The sequence below is a fragment of the Podarcis cretensis genome (assembly GCF_951804945.1).
Source record: "Podarcis cretensis genome assembly, chromosome: 14".
Lineage (NCBI taxonomy): Eukaryota > Metazoa > Chordata > Lepidosauria > Squamata > Lacertidae > Podarcis > Podarcis cretensis.
In genome coordinates, this window is record NC_137183.1 from 6,024,613 (window position 1) to 6,042,428 (window position 17,816).

Sequence of the window (17,816 nt, forward strand, 5' to 3'; positions counted from 1 at the left end):
AATGTTTTTTGCTTTATCCAGTGCTTCCAGACTCCTGTGCAAGTACAGGATCTGCTAAATGGAAGAACTTCTTTGATCACAAAACTATTACCCTGCAGCCTGGGTCACCCTGCAATGATTTTAAAGGTTACTGTGATGTGTTCATGAGGTGTCGATTGGTAGATGCTGACGGCCCCTTAGCCAGGTTAAAGAAGGCCATTTTTAATCCAGAGCTGTATGAAAACATTGCAGAATGGATCGTTGTAAGTTTTTAAACATAAGAAATCTCTAATACTATGTTGTGAACTGTGGTAAAGCTTGCCATTGTCAGTTGTTTTGAATTTGAATTAATTCCCACCTCCAAAAAATCCCCCTTTGATTGCCACAATTCAACAACGCTACCTTGATGAGTAGTGCTTTTACAAGAGCAGTAGTTCATTTTCTTCAGAGCCATTGTAACATCTGCTTTGCTAATATGTAAATATTTACCCGAAGGGTAGCATGCTAGCAGTTTTATTGATGCACCACTAGGAGTCAGGTTCTCTCCCCCCGCCCCCAATATGGATAATGGTAAAATTCTCCTGCGATCATACAGATTCTGCTTTAAGAATGTTGTTTGCTTTTTCTAATGAAGCAGAGTAGTAGTACACTGTTGAATAAAGTGGGGTGGGAGGATGACAAAAAGCCATTAAGAATTGCTCGAAGCTGTCCTCATGAGCACTTCTATTTTCCAGTTTTCAGAATTTGCATATGTGTAACATTGGCCATGGTTGCTGGGGCTGATGGGACATATAGTTCAGCTACATCTGGAGGACCAGAGGTTCCCCGTATCTAATAGAATAGAATAGAATAGAATAGAATAGAATAGAATAGAATAGAATAGAATGACGCAAATATATAGAGATAAAGCTTGTTGCCAGCTTTGGGTATGACAAGAGGTGAAAAAGGCTGTTGTGCACTTTCCAGGCTTTAGAAGACAGTGTGCTATGGGGCTAGAACATTGGACTTGGTCCAGGAAGAGCTGGCTTAGATTCTTGCTTGGCTGTGAAGCTTACTAGGTGACCTTAGGCAAGGCATGATTAGTCTTAGTACAGTGGGGGTTGTCATGAGGGAAACAGCATAACCCTGTGTTTCTCAGAGGAAGGGTGAGATAAAGACCCTATAGGCAGGCACTGGAGCAGCTTCACTGATTTGTGTGCATCTGTATTGGATGAGTGCCAGGATAAATAGATTTTGATTTTTTTATTTCTATGCTGCTTTTCATTCAAATGAATCCCAAAGCAGCTTGCAAACAATAAATAATAGTAACATGGTAGAGCATAATAGAACATCACAAATAAGCATGAATCAAATGAAATAACTAAAAAATCATCAATATAATAATTACAATCTATAAAACACTATTAATAAAACAGCAACTAAAAACCAAGCTGCACTGTAATTAAAGCAAAAGTCATATGATTAACAAATCAAGACAGCATTTATAATCTATAAAACAGTATTAACAACATGAACAAAAAAGCAGCCAAAAATACACTAAGCTCTGTTAAATTCATACTGCACCCCCATGAATCATACTCTTTCACTCTGTTCAGCGCATTGAAATACACATGTGCATAACAACTCCCTTCTGATGGTTCTTCAGGCCAGACATGGGGCAACACTGGTGAAACCAGCCACCCTCTGATGGAAACAGAGTCTCTCCTCAGAGTTTGGAAACAGCTCTCCTATAAAATCTCCTAGGGCTGGAGGGTGGGGCAAGGCAGGTGGGAAAAGCCATTACCTGCTGGCCAACTCAGTATCTCTCTCACAGTTCTTCCTCTGGATATTACTGTGTTTCATTTCACATTTTCCCTTTATTCACCAGGAGAACAGGAAATGTTACATTATAATGAAACATTTTCAGGGTTGTTTAGGAATGGAAAAGAATGGGAATTGCCAGATAAGAAATTTTCATATACAGTGGTACCTCGGGTTAAGTACTTGAATTCGTTCCGGAGGTCTGTTCTTAACCTGAAACTGTTCTGAACCTGAAGCACCACTTTAGCTAATGGGGCCTCCTGCTGCTGTCGCGCCGCCGGAGCCCAATTTTTGTTCTTATCCTGAAGCAAAGTTCTTAACCTGAAGCACTATTTCTGGGTTAGCGGAGTCTGTAACCCGAAGCGTATGTAACCTGAAGCGGATGTAACCCGAGGTACCACTGTATGTAACACACACTCAGTAACTAGGTTTATTGCAGTAATGTGTTTTTGACCTAGCACATTTTCCAAACCATGACCATTGCCTGTGTCCATGGGCGTAGCCAGGATTTTTGTTAAGGGGGGCAGGCTTTTGTTGGAGGAGGCAGAACCTCAGTTAAGTATTTTTAACTGAGGTTTAACTGAGGGGCGGCTGCACCCCCCCCCCAGCTAAGCCCATGCCCTTTAAATTTGGTCTCTTGAGGGGCTGATTCTCACCTCATTACATTAGAGAAGCTCTGCCATTGTCTTACCATCCTTGGTGGCTTGTTCAGGCCTGGGTGCCACTGCATTCCTTTATTCTTGCTGAATTGTGATTGTCAGACACGTTCTGTTTCGTCTGGTGACCAGTCAGCCTCCATATCTGCACTACTTCTAATGAGACCTCATGGGAAACAGGTCGTGCAGTCAGCTCTTCCTTAGCAGCTCTCAGTTTTGTGTGCAGTAAATGGTGGTTGGTAGAATTCTTTGGTGCCCTCTGATTTCAGAATCTATAGCTGCTGTATATGTCTCAGTTGTAAATGGTTCTTTATGCACTGCCAAAAGTGCAGCCATTTCAGCTTCCTTTTGCCACCTTACTCTGAATCTGGCCAATCTAACTGCTGGTGCAGTATCCATCTTTTCTTCTCTTAACAAATTTTATGTTTGGTCACTGTTTTTAAAAAATTCAATAAAATCTTGTCCTGTTCCAGTTTTATTTTCAGCATTTTCAGGTACAGGGCACATTGTTAGCTCTAACATGCAACTTGGGGCTGAGGTTTAAATATTTTGCCATACAAATATGTACTGTGTACCTGGGCATGGAAAGAAGGACTCTGCCTCCTTTCATCACTGATGTATCACTTAGCCAAATGATTAACATAGTTCCCAAATGCCAGGTCAGAATAGCACCTGTGGCCAGCCCTCTGCTCCCAGGAGATTTGCATATGATGAGTGCCCTTTGTGACACAGATTACAGGACAGAGAGCAGGACCTGTTTCCCCACCCCAATTCCCACCCTGTCTGCCCACAGAAGATTCACTTCCATAATATATAAAAAGTGAGATGTCCCTGGTCTCTTATTTGTTTCTCCTGCTCTTGTCCTGTGTTCTGTCTTTTTCTCTCTCAAATGCTACTCTCCCCAGCAAAATGCAGCTGCCATTGTCACAACCCACCAGTGTCCTGTTCCAGTCTCTCCTCCTTTAGTAATTCTATTAGTGTGGTATTTTCTAGTTTTCCTATGGAGTTTGGGCAGTTTCCAAGACGGAGTTTAACCTTTTATTCTCTATATCAGTCCTGGGAAAATTCACTTTTCTAGACTCAAGTCAGTTTACTTTTTTGGAAAATGATTGCATTAATATATGGATGACTTGATTTTAACCTGCAAATTCAAATTGAATTAAAGCCAGAAAATGTAGTGGAGAAACTTCAACACAATAATTAGATTTGCTAATGGTTAAATGGCTTTTGCTTTGCAATTTGTGAATCATCCAACTTCAGCCTTGTTTCTAGCGCTGGGGTGGGGGAGGTGTGAGGAGGGCAAGTGCCTGTCCTGAGAAAGCAGATGACCTGTCCAGGTTTGGGTAGTTGAAATGGTTTCTGCATTCATTTGCCTCCCTCCTGAGAACTTTACTCATTTGATTTTTCCTTTAGTGCTGTAACTGCTTTTATAACCATCTAAACCACTCCCAGGTACGCTTTTATAAAAGTAGGTGGTTGACAGGCCCTCAAAGATGCTGCTTCGTTCAGCTTTACTTGTTATAGTCAAAACAAGCCACCTACCCTGCTTGCATTGCTGGGGTCTGCATGCCCTCTGCTGCCACCACTCGCACCCACTTCTGGTGGACCATAGAGTAAGGCAGGTGGGCTGCAGCTGAGGACCCAGCAGCCAAGGCTGGGATCCATGGGCCTCTCCCCAGCTCCATGGGGGCTCTCAGGGGTCCTAGAATCTCATTCATAGAGGCCTCTGGTGGCATTTGAGGAATAAAGCTATGGCTTTGCACTGATTTTAAGATGCAGTAGGGTTGTACATGTACATCTATCCTAAAAATAGTCTTTTGTGTTCTGTCACAAAATTTCAGATATACTGGTGGGCTGTACTGCTTATGGGGATTGCGCTGATCATGTTTATGGCCGGTTTCATTAAGATATGCAGTGTTCATACCCCAAGCAGCAACCCAAAGCTGCCACCACCTAAACCTCTCCCAGGTAAGCAACTTCATGTTGTGACTTCTGTAAATTCTGTATAACCTCTTCTGTATAATGGAAAATGTTGCTGGCACCTTGTAGTAGTTGCACTATGAAAGGGCAGTGCTGTGTTTGCCTCAAAATGCTCTTGTATATAGAAGAGGAAAACCTATGAGAAGGTGCTGCCCTATTGGACACTCAGAGGCTTAAAAGTCAGTTGTCCCTTCAAAGTCCCTAAATCTTTGTGGACTTAGTATAATGGGTGGTATCCTTAACTCCTTCACACTAATGGGCTTGTACTGCCTCTAAAGGAGTAGGTATGTAGCTTATGTTTGTTATTGGAGGTCCAAATGACTTAGGTGGCTGTTACCTGTTTAGTCTGGTGCAACAGCTGTATCTGATAGCCCATGTGTTGGTAACATTGAGAATGGATTACTGCAATGTGCTCTGTGTGGGCCTTGTTCACATAGGACAAGCTAAGACAGAGTGCAGCAGCTAGACTACTGATGAGGGCAGAAAGCTGGCAGCATGTGACACCTCTGCTAAAACTTCTGTACTGGTTGCCCATGCGCTACAGGGCCAGGTTCAGGGTTCTTGTGTTGATATACAAAACTCTGAAAAAACTCAGGATGCTTTAAGGACCGCCTGAGCTGTTGTATTTCAGCCCAGTCACTGAGAACATCCAGAGGAGAGCTGTTGTCCTCTGTGTTGCAGGGGCCTGAGTGGCCTCAGCCTAGAGATCAGACTTTTTGTGTCACCACCAGTCCCATGCTGTGGAGCATCCACCAGCAGAAACTGAGCAGGCATTTTGACTTTCAGGCTTCACCTGACAACTTACTTTACGCTGACAGGCCTTTGCGGTTGCATAAAATGTTGCATAAAATGGTTGTCTCAACCACTGTTTTGTATTGCTTTTCCTTTGTTTAATGTAACACCCCCCCCCCCGGATGTTTTGCAGGAAGAGGGAGAACTGATCTTGAGTACTCTGTGCTTGGCATCTTTGTTCTTACCTTAGATAGGCAATCAAAGGCCTTGCACATTTGCACATAGCACATTAAGCCTTAGGTTTTGACTGGTCTCTAAACAGGCAATATGTTTTTTAAAACTATGCTTTTTTCTGTAGGCACTTTGAAGCGAAGGAGACCGCCCCAAACAGCTCAGCCTCCTCCACGCCAGAGGCCCCGGGAGAGTTATCAGATGGGACACATGAGACGTTAAGTGCTGTTTTTTGCCTTGGTTCTTCCTAGTGCCTACAGTGGGAAAATTTCACTCCAAAGAAAACCTATATTAAGTCATTGTCCCTGGTCTAACTTTCAACTAAAAAGCAGAAGAAAGAAAAAAAGGCAAGATGTGGAGATGTTCAATGCTCACATTTCCCTGCCCAAAAAGAGAAGCGGCTGATCTTGAAGCAGATTTTTAACCGTCTTCAGCACCATGATTTCGATCTTCTCCTCCCTGTGCTCTTCGTTGTTGCCTTTTCTTCACTTGGAGGCAAACATGGCTCTTGTGAAACTCCTCTTCACATGAATTAAAGCATATATTTTTCAACTGTTGAGGCTAGGAAGCTAGACATTGGAGACATTACTTTGCCAATGTACATAAAATGTTATATGCAGACATTGTATTTCTCATGTACACCTGTACTTCTGTGTGCAATTGTAAAACAAGAGAATTGCAATATGGATGTTTCTTTGTATTATAAACCTTTTACGCTCTTAATGAAGAAATTACTGTTTAATTGACATACTCAGGATAACAGAGGTTGAAGGTGTATAAAAGTCTGGATTCTGTAATGCTTTATGCAGGAATTGTGAATCGGATCGGATCCTTTTTTAAATGTATCTATATTATGGTCAGAATTACTGCTAACATTCACTCTGGATGCAAAACCCAGATTTCTCATCCTGCACAAGGCCCACTAAAATGAACGAAGCTCTGCTCTGATCCAAAGGGGGCTTGTGGAGGAAAGGTTCCCTTTGGATTGTGCTTTCTCTCTCGCATTGTGCCGCTGCTGTCCTGGGGATAGCACATGCCAGAATGTTCCCATCATTAATTTTTATGTAAAATATATGATTTCTGAGAGCTCAGCATAAGTATTTTCCAAAAAAATATGAAAAAAAATCTTTGCCTGTTAAATGATCGACTTCTTTTTTCATGCTTTGGTAGAAAGACAAGTGTGTTCTATTTTTCCTCAGAAGATTGCAACTGACTTTCTTTGATATGCTCTGATAGTCTTAATATGTGGTAATTAGGTTCCCAGTTCTGACAGATATGGGAGAGATGGAAAGTTGTTTAATTTTTTTGTTTAAGTATTTTGGTAATTCTTCAGCATGATACTGTTCTTAAGGATAACCACTAAAACAAAAGTAACTGCTGCAGAGTCTGCTGTAGTTGTGTTTTAATTGTGTAGGCTGGGGAATGTCCACAAAAGGCGCTTAAAGGAGTCTGGAAGCTCAACAGCACAATGGCCCAAAGTTTTTATTATGAGTGTAAATAATTGGCATTTTAAAACAAAGTAGAAACAAAAGCAATGTCATAATATGCTTAACTGCTATGCAGGAAATGGAAGAGGGCATTATTCAAGCTTGTGATACACTGCTTCTGTTTTTCCAAAAGCACCAAGCTAATTAGGGAACAAATGGCTGTAAAAATATTTCTGGCTTTGCTTGGGAAGCAAATTTTATTAAGAGGTTGGCCAGGGTTTTGTTTTGTTTTCCAAGAGTATACAGTTTACACACACATTCTCATAATGTGAAGCAAGCCAGCAAGGCCAAAAATGTTAAAAGAATATAATGAAATCTCTTCCTTGTAAAACTTGTACAGTATGTGGTGACTTTTTTCAAAATACAGCTTTTTTGTACATGGTTTAGAGACAAATTTTGTACATGAAACCCCCAGACCAATAGACTATAAATAATTCTGAAGGATCTTAACTAGTTAGAAATCTGTAGTTGCTTTTAAACCATTTTAAAATACATTTTGGGGTGGTTCTGTTCTTGTTCTGTTCTTCAGACTGTGCAAAGGCTGGAAGCTAGGTTTGCATTTCTAAAATGGTGACTTTTGTTCTGCAAGAGTTCATAGTAACTTCTTGAGTGTGGTAGATCTTGGAACATGTAAATTCTTTGCTTGTAATGTTCTCCTGTGGCTAGGGTGCCTGGCAGAGAGCTTGGCTACCCTGTTTTATTTTGGGTCTAAGTTTCATGTTTTCTGCAAAGAGAAAAGTGCACTGAACTCTCCACTACAAGTTAAGATGTGGTAAATTAAAACAAGATTATCAAGGCAAATTGCAATCTAATACTACTGTCAGTTTAATGTCCACTGTGTTTTATACAGTATCCTTTTTTTTTTTTTTTGGTTCACTTTGGAAATTTTTACTAAAAAGTTGCAAAAATAAAATAAAGTATTGTGCAAACAAATGTAAGGTTTTTTTTAAAACTTGAAATGCATTAATAAATAGATCTGATGAAATCACCCTGGAAGTTGAGCTCTTTCTCAGAATTGAAGGGCAGTCAATTCTGATGTGCCTTCCTACATTTCACTGCCAGAAGCAGGCTGTGCTTCTTAGTAGATCTCATTTTATTGGCGTGGCTCAAAAAAAGGGGGTGGGGGTCTCAGTTAAACATGCCCCAAATCATACTGCTGCTGTATCTGCAGATTCTTCCTCCAGGCCTGTAAAACTTTATCTCAGTACAGTGCTGTGGTGTGATTATCAAACTATTTATGCTTTATTGAAACATGTTTGTGGGTTAGAGGCTTGTGTGTGTGTGTGTGTGTGTGTGTGTGTATCTATGTGTGGTGTTTTAGGGATGGATTGGCCTCTTTCTGATCAGTGTCAATTCCACATAGGTTCTTAAGTACATTCTGCCTCATTTCTGCATCATTCTGTGAATTTTCTAAAGCCCACAAGCAAATTTGTTTTAAAATGTGTATTTAAATGCTTTATTTCAGTGTTTTTTCCAAATGTATTGTATCTTAAATAAGCATTTGTTAACATGTTCTGGAACACTTATGCAGAGAACTATATGACAAAGTTCAGCACTGCAAAATCTGAAGGAGAGTTACATTCCAGTCTGTACCAAAATTCATGTACCACTAGTTCCACTTTTTCACCAGTGTGCTTTTATTTTTTATTAGTGCAACACTATGCATTGGTGGGTGGACTGCACAAGTAAACTGATAATGATGAGAGCAATCAGCTCTGGGCACTTGAGTGGTGTGAGGCTTTGACCTCTGTCTTAAATATTGACCCCTTCATTTTATATGGCAAACAGATAGTGAATTGGAGCTGTACTTTCAGATATGACACAGAGGGTAACAATCTCAGAGGCCAAGAGAAACAGTCAAAAATACTACTTGGAGCACCTAAAGTAGCACTTAAAAGGTAAAGGACCCCTGACAGTTGAGTCCAGTCGCAGACGACTCAGGGGTTGCAGCGCTCATCTCACTTTACAGGCCGAGGGAGCCACCGTTGGTCCACAGACAGTTTTTCCAGGCCAGCATGACTAAGCCGCTTCTGGCGCAACAGAACACCAAAACCAGAGCAGCGCACAGAAACGCCGTTCACCTTCCCGCCGGAGCGGTACCTATTTATCTACTTGCACTTTTTGGCATGTTTTCGAACTGTTAGGTTGGCAGGAGCTGGGACTGAGCAACGGGAACTCACCCCGTTGTGGGGATTCGAACCGCCGACCTTCTGATCAGCAAGCCCTAGGCCACAGCACCACCTCTAAAGTAGCACTTTGGATGCAACTAATTTTACTGTGCATGTTTCTGTTTAAGGTGGCTGAGTAATAGGCACGCTAGCATGTTTTCCCTCATCTCCAAGCACTGTCTTTCTGGTGGACTTCTTTTGTGGAAAACACTCCCTATTATGTGGGAAACAAAGGAATTTATCCCAGGAAGTTCTGGTCAAAGTAGACCCATTGAAACAAATGGACTTAAGTTACTCATGCCCATTCACGGGCCTAATTCTCAGTAGAACTTAACTCTGGATACAAGCCAAAAGAACCATTCAGTGCAATTGGAAAATGTCCAGCTTGTTTTCAAAAGATTTTTTTCAAAGATATAGATGACAAATGGCAACTTAAGACATGGAAACAGTTGCTTAATTTACTTGAGCTTAAAAAATGCATTCCACTTCCACTCCTGAATCTTAGGGGAAAAGGGGCAGGGTTGAAAAGGTCCATAGAGACTAGACTAGGGACTCATGCACCCTTCTTCTTGTCTCACCGCTTTGCCCTGGAGAAAACTCTTCCTTAGCATTCAATCAGAGCAAACAGCAATTCAGGTTTTTTCCAGATTGACGTTTGGTCTAATTTAGAGTCAAGGAACAGATTTTTTCTGAGAACGGAGTTGGGTGAGGGGAAAACCGCTTGAACCCATGCTCTATAGGCATGGGACAAGCAGAAGTGTGGATGAGCCCCTAGTGGCAAAAGAATGGCAGCCCATCTCTGCTGCTTCAGTCACCTGCACTAAGCATCATAACTTAGTGTGGGGCAACTGCTTTGCCTTCAAACAGTCCCTGGTTCAATCTTTAGTATCTCCAGTTAAAAGGTGATGAGCTCTGGATCCCTACACAGAAACATACTGCTCAGCTGTAGCGCCTTTTCCAAGTTGTTGTGAAAATCCTTAAACTAAAGTCTTAAGCACACGTTTACCTGAAAGTCTGCAGAGCATGTATATGTTTAGGATTCTAGGGCTGGATCCAGGCATACAGTAGCTGTGGCTAACCTGCCCCATTAATTTCAGGAAGTATGGCTAAGTCAGGATCAAACCCACAGTTTGCAGAACTTTATTTTCTGGTTCACATAGTTTAAAAGCAAGGTTTCAGTAAATACGGCCAATATGTTCAGACAAGTGTTTCATTTGGGGACCCTAACAAATTTTAAAATGGCCTCAGATGACCATGCTAGCCAGGGCTGGCCCTGCTATAATACAGAGTGAGGCAGCAGAGCAGGCAAAGCTGCAAATGTCACGCCCTGCCCAGCACCCCCTAAGCAAGCCTGCTGCTGTCAGATGCAGTGGAGGGTTCTGTCCCATCAATGGTGTTTGGCTTTTGTACGTGGAATGGGGAGGCTGCTATCTCTGTTGCCTCAGAGAACAAAACATCTTGGGCTGGCCTTTATACTAGCCACACGCTCATGGGGTGGTTGCAATTATCACTTTAGCTTGGTCATTTGAAACTTCCATAGCCTTGCAGAAGACTGCCCTTAGCTCTTGATGGGGTTGAGAAGGTGGTTTGTTCTACTGCAGATGCTGGTCAAAGTGGGAATCTATGTTCATGCCATACTAAACATGCACCCAAACATGTGATTTCAATGAATGATTGCTTTTAATTTAGCTGGTATGAAATTTAACCTTGATCCTGTGCTCATAAAGTGTGTTAGAATTATAGGCTATAATCCCCAAACACATTATGGGCACAAAATCAAGACTTCACTTTCACACCAGTGTTAAGCTTGAGCCATAAGCCTTAATTTTACTAATGCTTGTATGGCTAACAGGACTGGCTTTCCCTTTTAAGGGAAGCAATTGGGCAGTATTTTCCCTGCAGAGCTGTCTAGCTGGGCTTGACCCATTTGGCAGGAGGCAGGAAGCAGCAGCAAGATGGAGAGGAAGGGGTGTGTGTGCATGGCATGTGGCCTGCTTGCTGCCGTTGGGTGGAGTGGAAGATGCTCTCCAACGCCAGTGTTGGTAGAAGATTCAGCTACCAATCCAGTCAGATAATGCCCTTCGCTAGAAGCACTGAACAGTCTTGGACCAGCCCTCCTAGATATAGCAAAGGGAATCCAAATTCCGAAGGTGCCTTCTGTAAGGCCCAAGAGTGCTTTCGATTTCAGATCAGTCGCTGCACTGAGGATGAGAGGTGTCAGAGAAAATGCAGCTGGACACTGATGGTCTTTGATGGATTGTAAATAAGCTGTTTTTGCTGTACAATAAACGCTTCTAGGATAGAGAAGCCGTCTGGACTTGTTTACATTCTTTCTCACACATGAAATTTCGCTGTACATCTGCTTAATTGCTTTCTCCAGAGTTACACTGAAAACAGAAGCTGGCAGACGGAGCGTAGCTGGACAATAAAAGCAATAAATCTACTGAACACCTTCTACCATTTCATTGAGACCTACGGGTATAGGGCGGTATATAAATTCAGTAAATAATAATAATTGTTGAATGGGTGTTCTATGAGTGCAGGAGGGGTTATACAAGTGTACTTTCAAAATCACCAGCTATGCAAGCCTTCTCTACAGTACGGCGGTACCTCCAGTTATGAACTTAATCTGTTCCGGAGGTCCGTTCGTAAATGGAAACTGCTTGTAACATGAGGCGTGCTTTCACGAATGGCGCCTCCCGCTGCTGCCGCACCACCGGAGCGCGACTTCCCCTCGCATCCCAGGGCAAAGTTTGCAACAAGGGGCATCTTCTTCTGGGTTAGCGGCGTGCGTAACCCAAAGCATTCTTAAGGGGGATGGTACATAACACGAGGTACCACTGTAATGCTTTTGTATAGTGCCCCAGCATTTCAATGAAGTTTGCACAGGACACAAATGCCCCCATTGGACTGTATACTATCATGACATGGTCATCTTCAGGTGTAGTTTTATGAACTAAATCGGCTTTCACCAACCTGGCCCCCTCAAGATGTTTTGAATTCCAAATCCCATCAGCCCCAGCCAGCACAGGAGGGCTGGCAAATGTTGAACTAAGTCCATAGCCTAAGCTGTTGACTCAAAACATAAAAATGCCCAGACTTTTAAAAATAGGGACACACATTAGGGTTTAATCTTAATGAGTCTATAAACCTCAAGCGATTCTTGCTCATTTTGAGATCTCGACGTGCTGTTTAAATTTCCTAACCAGATTGGACCAGAAAACTTTTTGTGTAAAATGGTATGTCCCTTTATTGAGTGAGTTGATAATGAAAAATCCATGCTGTCTAACCATCTATAAAATATGCATATTCTGGCCTACTTAACAGCTGATTTAGTTGTTTTCACACTTTAGTCAACATTCGGGATAAATGTAAACAATTGAACTTTGGGGTCCAGCAGGGTTTTCTATGACCCCACCCCAGCCCGCCCAGCCATGATATATACATTAAAATTATAGATGTTAAGAAATAAAAACCCAAAGAAAAGGTACAGCTTAAAAGTGATTGAAGAGCAGTGCCAGTTTTTCCGGGTTCTTGCTTATTTGTATCTTCACCTGAGCCGCTGGGAGCTTACTTCACATCTTACAAACATTTTCTCCTGGCCTGGATAGAGGTGCAAATCGTCAAGGCTTTGAGAACAGAATGTCATTCTATGCAGAAAATTGGGGTGGGAGAGAGAAGAGAGAGAAGCAAAATATTACTTGTTTATTTAATTGTAATAGTCACATCTCCAAGAGGACGTGTAGTGTTTAAAAAGTACACTCTAAAAATGGCATCATAAAATACTAGACTGGAAGCTCAAAGACCAATGACAGCCGTCAGTTCATCATTACACAGCAGGGCACATGAATGATTAGCAAGGAAAGCCAATCATCATAACAGCTGCAACAGCCTTTAGAACAAAAGCAGTTTCATTGCCTGGTGCAGCACTGCAAGGCTGATGATCAGGTGGACTTCCTTTGGCAAGGAAGTCCACATAGAGAAGCTGTCTTAAACCAGGTCATGTTATTGGTCACTTCTGCCATAGCTCTGTGATAGACCATATGTTTTGCATGCAGAAGGTCCTGGGATCTTGCTCTGCTTTGCTAGATGGACTGTAGTCTGAGACCCTAGGCAGCCATAGCCAGGGAATAGGCAGTGCTGAGGAAGAGGGGACAGTGGCCGGAGGCACCGTATGAGCCAGTTTCCTGTGTCCTACTATTGTCTGTCTACTCTGGCAGGAACTTTCCAAGGCCTCAGATGAAAAAGACTTCTTTCCCTTGCGATCTGCTCCTTTCCAACTCTGACCTTCCTGCCCGAAAAACACAGTCACTTAACTATGGGGAGTCTCCTCTTTCCTGTGACTGTCTCTATATTGTTGTCAAATTGGAACACACCTGTTTTATGATGTAACGCAAGATTCAGGGTCTTAATAATCTCTCTGTGTTTTTTGTGGTGGTGGTGGTGGTGGGGCAAAATCCATCCTAGTGCAAATGCAGACATTGCTGTTGGGCCAAAGAGGAAGGGCAGCTTGTCCCTTGATGCAAGGGTGAGGGATATGAAGTTCTCCAGCTAGCATGCCCAGTGTTTAAAGGTGATGGGAGATGTTGTCCAGCAATGACTGGGGCCCCACAAGTGCCCTAGCCCTGCTCCAGACATCAGCTGCAGAAGGCAAGCAGTACTGGACTTGGCTGTGGTCATCATCTAATGCAGCCTTTGTCTACCTGGTGCCCCTAGCCCTCATCAGCCCCAGCCAGCAAAGGTGTTGATTGGAGTCATCTAGAGGGCACCAGCTTGGCTGAAATGGCCCAAACCCCAACAGGGCTGTAAGCAATCACCCCTCTTTGTCCCATGACACTTACTTCTGTTGAGTTTCGCCTGCCTTGACTCGTATCGTCTCCATGATGAGTCCCAGTCGGCGGTCGCCCTTTCCCCATGGGATGATGGTTTGAACAGTGTTCCAGATGTTTTCCCAAATTGCAATCCCTTCCCACTTCAACTTGATCATCATCAGCTCACCAATATCAATTTCCAGAGGGACAAGAAAAGTGTATGTTTTATTCCCTGTAATGCCTTCGACTCTTAAGGGAGAGTTGGAGAGGGAGAAAGCAAAAATCCAAGCATCATACAAGGCCCAGACCCACTGAAATCAGCGGACACGTCACTCTGAGTAATTCACCCAAAATGTATGTGTGACACCAATGCACCTTTCACACATTTGTTTATTTATCCTTGGGTCACTTTCCTACCAAATTATGCTTGCTATAAATCAAATGAACTTCACTGATACACCAGTTCAATACATAACATAATATAAACAAAATCAATTTACAGAGTCAACACAAAATAGCACCAGTAAGTCAATAACTATCTAGCCAACCCCCTACCTCCAAAATGGAGACCATGTGAGGAATATGTGTTACAAAGGATAGCAAACACAGTGGTCAGTTTGGATATCCAGGAGCTCATTGTGATTACACTTAAAGCTGTGCTCCCAATGAGAGACCAAAAATGCATGTAGCTCTGTTGATCCATGTTATCTTCCTATATACATAAAAGTGTAAGGTTGTTGTCGGCAGCCAGGCAGATAAGCAAGGAAGCAGGGATGAGGTGCTTAATGTGGGGGAGGTGAGACATGCAGCAATCCAGAAGGAAGCAAGTGCTGGCAAAAAGCATCAGAAGAAGAAGAGTTTGGATTTGATATCCCGCCTTTCACTCCCTTTAAGGAGTCTCAAAGCGGCTAACATTCTCCTTTCCCTTCCTCCCCCACAACAGACACTCTGTAAGGTGAGTGGGGCTGAGAGACTTCAAAGAAGCGTGACTGGCCCAAGGTCACCCAGCAGATGCATGTGGAGGAGCGGAGACGCGAACCCGGTTCACCAGATTACGAATCTACCGCTCTTAACCACTACACCACACTGGCTCTGTGGTGACTGCCCGCTGACTGGCGGGCAAACTGAAGCTGCCTGCTTTTCTTGGTTTCCTTTCCCAGTGCACTTTTAAAGCTCCCAACTGTAGTTGCTCCACACATGATGTCAGGTGTGAGATGGGTTTGGTTTAGGATTAATGTCCTTGTGGGCCAAATTTGAATCCTTGGCTGGCCAGATGTGGCCTGTGGACTGAAGGCTCCCCACCCCTATTCTGTCAGTATATGGAAACATCACCGCTGCAGACAGACAGATTGTTGACATCACATGATGTGCCTATCTGTGGGAAAGAAGAATTTCCCAGGACGTTCACAGGCTGGATAAGTCTTTGTGAAGAGTGTAACTTGAAACCTTCTGTGTGCGCATGTTCAGGAAGTTTGTCAGACGTGCTGGAAGAACTGAACTGAAAGGACGTGTTTTTCTTTAGTGCTGTAATGTCAGAAATAAACAACATGTAAATAGATTTCGGACTTATTTTCTTTCCCCTGCGGAAGCAGGAGAGAGGGGATTGTGCATTTTACCCACGCTTGGGAAAATGTCGCCTATCAAAATCTCCCTAGTCTGTCTGGATATCAGCCTGAGGAGGTTACCGGTATGCAAACTCCGAGGACAGTGAGAGGGGCCAGCCTCTATGGAGGAGGGCTTGCAAACCAACATATTCTACACAAAAATATTTGGTACCGCCCAAGCTCCTCTCTGAGCTGATGCACACACATTGGTTTCAAATATAGATTCTATACCCAGCACAGTAAAGGAGTGCACTTGGTGTTAATTTGGCTTATAATTCAGCATTCAATTTGGCTGATTAAACAATCTATGGCCTTTTAAACTGTAGGGTAGGTTGTTATTGTTTGTTACAATGTTATATATTTTTGCATTTTTATATTGCAAACTGTCCTGTGATCCTTGGATGAAGGAATAAAAAATAATAAAATCAACAGCAACAATATTATCCAGTACTCACAAAGTGATGGAGAGGTTTTCAACGTTGTCTTTGCTGCCTGTCAGTGAGATTGTGAATGTTGGATCTATTTGCCTCTCTTTGAATTCGTTGATGAAACGGAACTTGAACTGATAGTGATGAACTGTGGAAAGGAGGAAACCACTGGCTGAAAATATGCACCTGCCTTTACAGGTATTCTCTGGCTGTCTTCTTTCTCCCTGCTCCAGGGGCAAACTTGGGCTGCTAGGGGATCCGCAAGGCCATTTCCCCCAAACCACCTTTCTCTCAGATGGGGGAGGGCAGGGTTCAATTCTGCTGGGTGCTGCTTCTCTAGTGAGTTTCCTGTGGGGAATGTGCTGACAATGCAGACACCTCTCCTCTCACCCCTCCGACCAGTGGGTAGGACCGCCAAACTATCAGTTGCCTGATGTCATCATGATGTCAGATGCTTAACAGCTGGGGCTGGGGCCGCCCACCTGTCATAGTTGGCCTATGGTGTGGGAGGAGATAAAATCTGGCCTGCTGGGCCACAAAGGTTGCCCACCCCTGTCCCATTGCAAATGCAACATGGTGTTTGAATCCTTAGCTCAAAATTCAGATCCACAAAATGGTATAAAATGAAATGCAGTGGTTCTCCCATAAAATAATTCAGTTTGTTTGCTTCATCTAATGCAACTTTCCACAACGTGTTGCCCTTCAGATGTTGTAAGACTATAGATTATGCCATCTATCATCCTAAAGGGTCATCCTTTAAGGGTCAACATGGCAGGGCACCTGCTTAGGAGCAACAGCCCAGTAGGGCGCCCATTGATGACCCCCTCCATGTACTGGTTCCTCCTCACCACTGTTGCAACTGGCCGGCTGGCTTGCCTCTCACTCTGGCACACAAACCACCGCCATGTTGGCCTTCAATGGCATTGGCTGGTATGAAGACAAAGATGGGGCAGAGGAGCAACTGCAGTATCCGGCAACAATGGTAGCAAGTGGGTAAACTCACTGAGAAAAGGGGGGCATCCAGAATGTCTTTTCCAAAGATCCCCCCCCAAACGAAACCCGGAAGCCAGCATTGACCGTGATGCTCTTGTTTCCAGGGCAAGGGGAACTCCTCATTGGATGCAGCCTTGCTTTAATCATTTGCAAAATGCATTCATGTTCTGGCGTGTGGTTTTGTTGTTCCTATCTGGCATTCTCACATGATCGCTGCAACGTTTTGAGGAAAGTCATACCAGATCATTTGACAGGCCCCGGAATAATAGCTGCACTGTTATTCTCCGTTGCCTACGATGAAAGGCTGCTCTTGTTCCATGCCTTGACCTTTCGGATAACTTGACATTCTCAAAATGTCTTATTTCAATGGCGGCGGCACCAGCCCCAGCAAGCAGATCTCAGGGGTGGATTCCGAGTGGGGGAAGAGCAGGGCTGGGCCTCAGGGGAGGGGGCATCTCGCTTCCGCCACTCCCTCCCCGGCAAGGTCTGAGCTGTGAGTCATGAAGTCACACTGCATTTGAATGTCACGCCTTTCGTTCGTTCAGGGAACCTTTGGCAACTTGCTAGCTTTTAACTTCAAGGTGCAACCTGGGGATAATAATTTTGACCCACCTTACATGGGTGATGCAAGGATGAGCAAGATAATTTCTCCTTTACATCTGCAGGTGAGGCAGTGGAAGTGCTGGACCAGTGTCTTGCCTGGGACTGGATGAGAGCCAACAAACTGAAGCTCAATCAGATAAAACTGAGGCACTTTTAGTGGGTGGTTCCCAAGACCAGATGGCTGGGAGTTCGTCTGCTCTTGATGGGGTTACACTTCCTCTCAAGGAACAGGTTCGTAGCTTGGGGGTCCTCCTGGATCCTTTGCTGCCACTTGAGGCTCAGGTTGCCTCAGTGGCTCAGAGTGCCTTCTATCAGCTTCGGCTGGTGGCCCAGCTACGCCCCTA

The 17,816-nt window shown here is 43.6% G+C and overlaps 3 protein-coding genes and 1 long non-coding RNA gene across 4 annotated transcripts in view; 1 reads left to right on the top strand and 3 right to left on the bottom strand.

Annotated features, from left to right (window-relative positions):
* Positions 1 to 7,853, top strand: part of ADAM10 (ADAM metallopeptidase domain 10) — a 55,800-nt gene extending 47,947 nt beyond the window's left edge. The window contains exons 14-16 of the mRNA XM_079953252.1: positions 22 to 242; positions 4,277 to 4,403; positions 5,506 to 7,853. Of these exons, the coding sequence (XP_079809378.1) occupies positions 22 to 242; positions 4,277 to 4,403; positions 5,506 to 5,600 (443 nt within the window). The 3' untranslated portion in view covers positions 5,601 to 7,853. The remainder of the gene's footprint in view (positions 1 to 21; positions 243 to 4,276; positions 4,404 to 5,505) is intronic.
* The window catches only part of LOC307202688 (retrovirus-related Pol polyprotein from transposon opus), a gene marked incomplete at its 3' end in the record, with an annotated part of 137,491 nt that overhangs the window by 62,206 nt on the left and 57,469 nt on the right, over positions 1 to 17,816 (bottom strand). The window lies entirely within an intron of this gene.
* Positions 10,145 to 11,717, bottom strand: LOC307202720. The gene is made up of 2 exons (XR_013832976.1): positions 11,485 to 11,717; positions 10,145 to 11,187 (listed from the first exon to the last, which is right to left on the bottom strand). It is a non-coding gene; the product is annotated as an uncharacterized lncRNA (long non-coding RNA).
* Positions 12,258 to 17,816, bottom strand: part of LIPC (lipase C, hepatic type) — a 54,590-nt gene continuing 49,031 nt past the window's right edge. Inside the window, exons 7-9 of the mRNA XM_079953375.1 lie at positions 15,904 to 16,024; positions 13,875 to 14,093; positions 12,258 to 12,683 (exon numbers count right to left, since the gene is read on the bottom strand). Of these exons, the coding sequence (XP_079809501.1) occupies positions 12,584 to 12,683; positions 13,875 to 14,093; positions 15,904 to 16,024 (440 nt within the window). The 3' untranslated portion in view covers positions 12,258 to 12,583. The remainder of the gene's footprint in view (positions 12,684 to 13,874; positions 14,094 to 15,903; positions 16,025 to 17,816) is intronic.